At 47.4% G+C, this 6,000-nt stretch overlaps 1 protein-coding gene across 2 annotated transcripts in view; it reads left to right on the top strand.

The window, feature by feature from the left end:
- Positions 1 to 573: 573 nt before the first annotated feature.
- The window catches only part of CDK19 (cyclin dependent kinase 19), a 123,441-nt gene continuing 118,014 nt past the window's right edge, over positions 574 to 6,000 (top strand). The window contains exon 1 of one of the 2 annotated variants that reach the window (XM_077175202.1): positions 574 to 1,050. In XM_077175202.1, the coding sequence (XP_077031317.1) occupies positions 589 to 1,050 (462 nt within the window). In that variant the 5' untranslated portion in view covers positions 574 to 588. The remainder of the gene's footprint in view (positions 1,051 to 6,000) is intronic. The other variant, XM_054629160.2, reaches the window with a different exon arrangement.

Here is a 6,000-nt window from a genome sequence, read left to right as displayed (position 1 = left end):
GTACTTTGATGAAATCTGAACCCCAAAGCAGCGCCGCGTTTGTCTAAAAATCTCTCTGCTCGGGGCTGAAGGGGCACAGCCTTGCTACAGCATCGGATCCTAAAGACGCAGCAATCCGCCTGATTTGTACGTGAGCGCAAACACAGCATGTGCCCCCGTGTTTCTGTAAGCGATCGGTTTATTTAGCAGCACCCGACTGCACGAATCCTAACACACCTCCCGCTTCCAACATGGACCCGCAGCGCCACAGCGCCAAGGCCGGCCTGGCCCCGCCCTGCCCCGCCCGACCAATCACGAGGCAGCATCCCGCAGGGGGGCGGGGCCGGACCGTGAATGGCAGGGGGCGAGATAAACAAGTCGCTGCACTGTTCGCCGCCCCGCAGCATGGGGTGCGTGTCCCCCGTTTATTCCTCTGGTCCTCCCTCCCTCGCTCCCTGCCAGCCAGAGGCGCCGCGTCCGGCCGCGCTCGCCGCTCCCGCCTGTGCGCGCAATGTGAAGAGTCAGCAAGTTCCCAGCGGCCGCTGAAACGCTCCGGTGTCTCCGGAGAGGGCAGTGCGCCGACGCCGCCCGGCCGGGGCGACCCGGGGCATGCCGGGAGTTGTAGTTCTGCCGCTACGGCGTCCCGCCTGCGGCGGCGGGGCCGGCTCCCGCAGCCGCACTACGACTCCCGGCACCTCGCGCGCCGCGCCGCGAGGAGCCCAGTTGAAGCGGGTGGCGGCGGCGGAGCGCGCCCCCTCCCCCCCGCCGAAAAGCCCCAAACCAAAACAAAAACAAACCGCCCCCCCCGCCCCGTTCCCCGAGCCCGCCGCCCCCGCCGAGCCCCGGACATGGCGGCGCCGGGAGGGGGCTCCGCTAGCTGCGGGTGCTGATCCGGCCGCCGCGTCCCCCTGCCCGCCCGTCCCTCCCCGCCCATGGGCGAGACATGGACTACGAGTTCAAATCGAAGCTGGCGGCCGAGCGCGAGCGGGTGGAGGACCTGTTCGAGTACGAGGGATGCAAGGTGGGCAGAGGCACCTACGGGCACGTCTACAAGGCCCGCCGCAAGGACGGGTAAGGGCCGCGCCGAGAACCCCCTTCCAACCCCCCCCACCCCCCGCACCAGCGCCCTCCCCTCCTTCCCTCCCCTCCTTCCTTCCCCTCCCTCCTCGGAAAGTTTCTGGCAGCGCGGGGGCCGGAGCGCGGAGCCCGCCCGGGGATCCCCCCGCCCTGCGCCGGGAGCGGGCCCCGGTGCCCCGGCCCCACGCATCGGTGCCCGGCTGCTCGGAGCGACGGAATCAGTTAGGGTGGAAAAAACCTCTGAGATCATCGAGTCCACCCTGTGACCGAACATCACCGTGTTCAACTAGACCGTGGCGCTAAGTGCCACATCCAGTCTTTCCTTAAACACCTCCAGGGACGGGGACTCCACCACCTCCCTGAGCAGCCCTTTCCAATGTCTAATCGCCCTTTATGCAAGCAGTCCTACCTAATGTTCAGCCTAAAGCTCGTCCCGCTCTGCCCCGCTCCCCCCCGCCATCCCTAGTGGTGCGGTGTCAGCAGGCTGTGCCCTGGGGTCGCTTTTGCTTTGCACGCCGTGTTCCAGGTCGTCGCTTTCGTCTTTTGTGTGACCGCGTTCGTAATTTGACATTCTGTTCCGATTACTTGCAGGGGACTGAGAAGGGAGGAGCGCCTGGCTCCCGACGGCCCCTCCCCGGCTGCTCCCTCCCGAGCAGCTCCCGGGGTGTGTGGGGGTCTCTGGTGTGTCCCCAGCCTGGGGCACCGCGGTGATGCCAGTGCTGGGCACGCTTGGCTTGATGGCCTGTCCGGGATGCTCCTTGTAGGCAGAGCTGGTGGTTTCTGTCAGTACCTATGCACAGGTGTGTCTCCATCAATTTCCCGTGAGAGAGCAGGATACAAGTCCCTGTCCCCAAACACTTGGCTGGCGGCTTGATCCAGAGAGGTCCTTCAGGCATTAAGCCCATGTATGTCGGCTAAGCAAGGTTTCTTCTCTTCTCTGGGGAAATCCGGTACCATGGGATAGGTATTCCATGGATGCCATTTTCACAGTATTGTGGTTAAGAGAGCAGTGGGGAGCTAGGATTGCAATTTGGGATTGTTTGGCTGGCATGCAGTTGTTGAAGGGGAGCAGTCCTGAGGCCTGAGCAAGGGTCTCGTGCAGGTGGGGTTCCAAATAGAATCCTTTGCTTTCAGAAGGGCCATATTGAGCACTTTTTCACTGTGATGTGTGCCTGGTGCACAAACACAGGCTGTGTTTGCAGAGTGTTCTAAACATACTGTAAGGCTGGCTAAAATATGCCTGCAAATTGGAGGTGATTCCTTTCTATCAGAATGCTAAAGGGAATAGCCTTCCATTATAGCCAGCTGAAACTTTGGAAAAGAAGAGACTGAATGTGGAAAAAGGACAACTCTTAAATAAATTGTTGGAAGTGGTTAATGACATGCTGCTGCTTTAGATTAGTAGAGAAGTCTAGGGATTTTTCTGTAGGAATAAATGGCATTCATGTGTGTCTTGAAAACTTAAACTCTGAATTAGGAGGCTGTAGTATAAAAGTGATTAATAACTGAAAGGTAGACACTAATTCCAGTGAAGGATTAAATACTGGGAAATGAGCTCTGATTCTGACTACACTCTGCAGCCTTAGGAATACTAGAGCATAGCTAACATGAAATATCAAAGCTTTTCCAAGTATTACAGCTGCCCCTGAGCTCTTCCAATATTTTTGAGTTAAGTTTTCATGGTTGCTTCTTTTTCTTAAGTATTAATTTTTATATGTATATAGTAAAACATACATGGGATAGGAAGAAAGCAGTAATAAGGAAAGGAAGTGGTAATAAAACCACCAAAATGCTAGTTAAATGTTTGTTGCTGTCCTTTGATACAGTAAACCTGAAATTGCTGATTGTAAGCATAAAAAAGGCAGAGCTTTGGATTTACTGTTTTACAGAAGAAAGAAATTTGATGTAAGTTAAAACCAGACATTTTTCATTTCCATCATCTGCAAAGGAAAGCCATCACAGGAATTACATTGCTGCTACAAAGCACCATAAAGAACATGTCTTCAAGATCCCTACAATAATATGACAAATGCAAATGGGTAGTAAAGCAAAAGTAAATATGATAAAAAGATAGTTAATGTGTCAGAGCTGGGAATAATCAAAGGGAGACCTTGAGCCGTAAGACAAGTAACTGGTAAAAGGAAGTGCAAAGTTTCAGTGCTCTCAGATAGATTGACATGTAATATAACATGGCACAAATTCAACTGTACTATATACTCAGAGACTATACTTCATGAAGCTTAGAAAGTGGCCTATTTTTTTTCTTTTTTCTTGGTCTGCATTTTATGGCATTGGTGAGTTCACTCTTGGTTGCTTTTGTGTAACTTTAGATCCTTGGGTGAAAGGAAGATGTGAACAATTTAGGAAAAAAATAGAAAGCAACTAAAACCATTAATATGAGATTATTTCCTTATGTAAGCACCTAGCTAAAGTATATCTGCAGGTTGGAGGATATTTAGCATTAGTTATGAACTTTAAGGGGTCCCTAATAAAAGAAATTAGCAAAAGAAATCTAGAAGTGGTGCATATTTATTGTGTGCTGATCACTGGGGGCTTTTGAGCCTTGTGTAAAGGAATTCTTCTTTAGCTGATTGCAGAGACTGTTTCAGTATTTTGCAAGGCATTCCTGTGTAAAAGAGAAAGTTTCTGGCTTCTTGCTTCATATAGTTAATTTACAGTCTCAGGAGGCTGAGGGCAATAAGAACCTTGTAGCTCTCCAGAAATTCCACTGAGAACTTGTCACTTCATGTTTCAAAAAGTTGGCATATGAATTTTATGAAATAGTAAAATGTGTTTATATGGAGCTTGGCAAGCTGTTCGATAAAATGCTTGTAGAAAAAGTGGTTTTGTTGCTTAGATCTCTGTCAATGGCTTGTGCCTAAAAGCAGTTTCTTGACAAAGTAACAGCTTAGTTTGGCTTTTTCAGCCTAGAGTAGAAGATCATTTGGGCATGTTTCTAGTGAGCTGACTGGTTTCTATGAAAGTTAAAAGAATATTTTCTTTTTTAAACAGTCAGATTTGAACAATGTTGGTGTTACATTTGAATGCACTGCATCATTATGTTTTTAGAGATTTTGAGCAGCTGCAGCTTCTATTTAGTTCAGTAGTGTTTGTTTGGTCTGATGAGGTCTGGAGGTACTACTTGTGTTATACATTTAGCTAAATTAGGCACCTGGGTTTACAGAACTTTCATTAATACCTCTGTAGTCCAGAAGGTGTAGAAAACAAGTGTTTATATAAGCTGTCCAGTCCTTTATTTCATGTACAGTAAAACTGGACCAGTGACTTTGATGGAGGAAACCATGATATAAGCATCATGATTGCAATTCAGTCATCAATATTAGGTTTTTAGCTCTTTATGTAGCTGGAAAATCTGTTACAGGTTTCAAAGCATCATGTTGACTTTTTCTAAGTGTTTTTTTTTTGGGACACATTCACATCTGTCTAGTAAAGTAAAGAATGCAATTTTTCTAGTCATGGTTAGGAAAATATAGATTTGTTTCATGCCTTACCTCTCCTCATTACATTCCTTATGTTCTCTTTGATGGTATTTTAAGCTACGATGCTGTGCTTAGTTGTTTCACTTCTTGTATCTCCTCCTTGTATGAGGGGCAAGTTTTAGGATGAGTGAGGTTTGGAAATTCTGTTTGTTGTGTATGCCTGAGTTATTTTCCTTTACTTTTTCAAAATAATCTTTGAATCCAGGCCACTACAGAGTATTTCTTCACCAGGATGTCAGTCCACCTGCAGGTGGAGGTTTGCATGAGTCAGCAAGCTGAAAAGGCACCACTGCTGGTTAGTCAGGAGCGCAAGGAATAGTGGGATACTTGAGTCAAGTAGAAAATAGGCCACTCTGTTCTTCACTCTGTAGCAGCAACAGCAGATGCAACACTTGCAAAAGCTATATCTTCATGTAAATACAACCTTTCTATTTATTGCTGCTTCTGCTTACCTGTAAACAAACAATCGAGGTGGCTGCTTTTTCTCAAACTGGGGCTATTTTATTTTTCATTTGACTCACTCTGCATTTGGGAAAAAAAGGTTCTTATTTTTTCTTTCCAAGTAGCTATATAGGTAATATTTATAAGTTTGTAATTTTAGTTTAATCTGTATGTTTTAGAACACCTTTCAAAAAGCAAGTATGCGCTTTTTAATCTTGTTACTGAAGGAATGGCAGAAATACGACGTGATCAGCTTTCAAATGGATGTCAGTGAAGGGCCAGGATTTGTACCCTGGGCAGCTCCCAGGCTCACTGCCAGCTCAGGAGCTGGCGCTGCCCTGGCGGACCCTCCTGCCATAAAAGGTTTGGCTCTGCCCTGTACTTACAGTTTAGCAGCTAAACCGAGGATATAGATTTATATGCTGCTGAAGTAGTGTACTTTTGTAGCTTGTCAGATTACTATATTGTTACTGTACCTGTACCTTTTCAAAAGAGAGTTGGTATAAACCAGGTTTCATCTTAGTTGCCAAATACGGAATTCCCTTTTGAAAACTGGACAACAGTGATGCAAGTCCAGAAACATCATTGTGGAACACAGGCATAGGAAGGGGAAGACAAATGAAATATTCTTTCCTTCTTCTTACCCCTATTTTTCAGTACTATAAGTTTGTAACCGAAGAGGAGTCTGTTTTCCTCCTTAGACTGATGCTGGTGTGCAGAATCATTAATGTAAGGTTCTCAACTCACAGCTTCCAAGTCCACATAAGAGTTGAGTGCCTCCTTCCTGGCAGTGTTCAAGGCCAGGTTGGATGGTGCTCTGAGCAGCCTGCTCTAATGAAAGGTGTCCCTGCACAGGGCAGGAGGGTGGAAATAGATATTTAAAATTCCTTCCAACCCAAACCATTGTATGGTTCTATGAAAAGTAGGATATGGGGAGAGAAAGAAGGATGAAGTATCTAGCCAAGGCAAGTATATAACCTTAACATAGGAATGCTGCTTGTGA

The sequence above is a fragment of the Agelaius phoeniceus genome, chromosome 3 (genome assembly GCF_051311805.1).
Source record: "Agelaius phoeniceus isolate bAgePho1 chromosome 3, bAgePho1.hap1, whole genome shotgun sequence".
Lineage (NCBI taxonomy): Eukaryota > Metazoa > Chordata > Aves > Passeriformes > Icteridae > Agelaius > Agelaius phoeniceus.
Note: the sequence above shows the minus strand (reverse complement) of the source record. Positions and strands in the feature narration are given on the sequence as shown.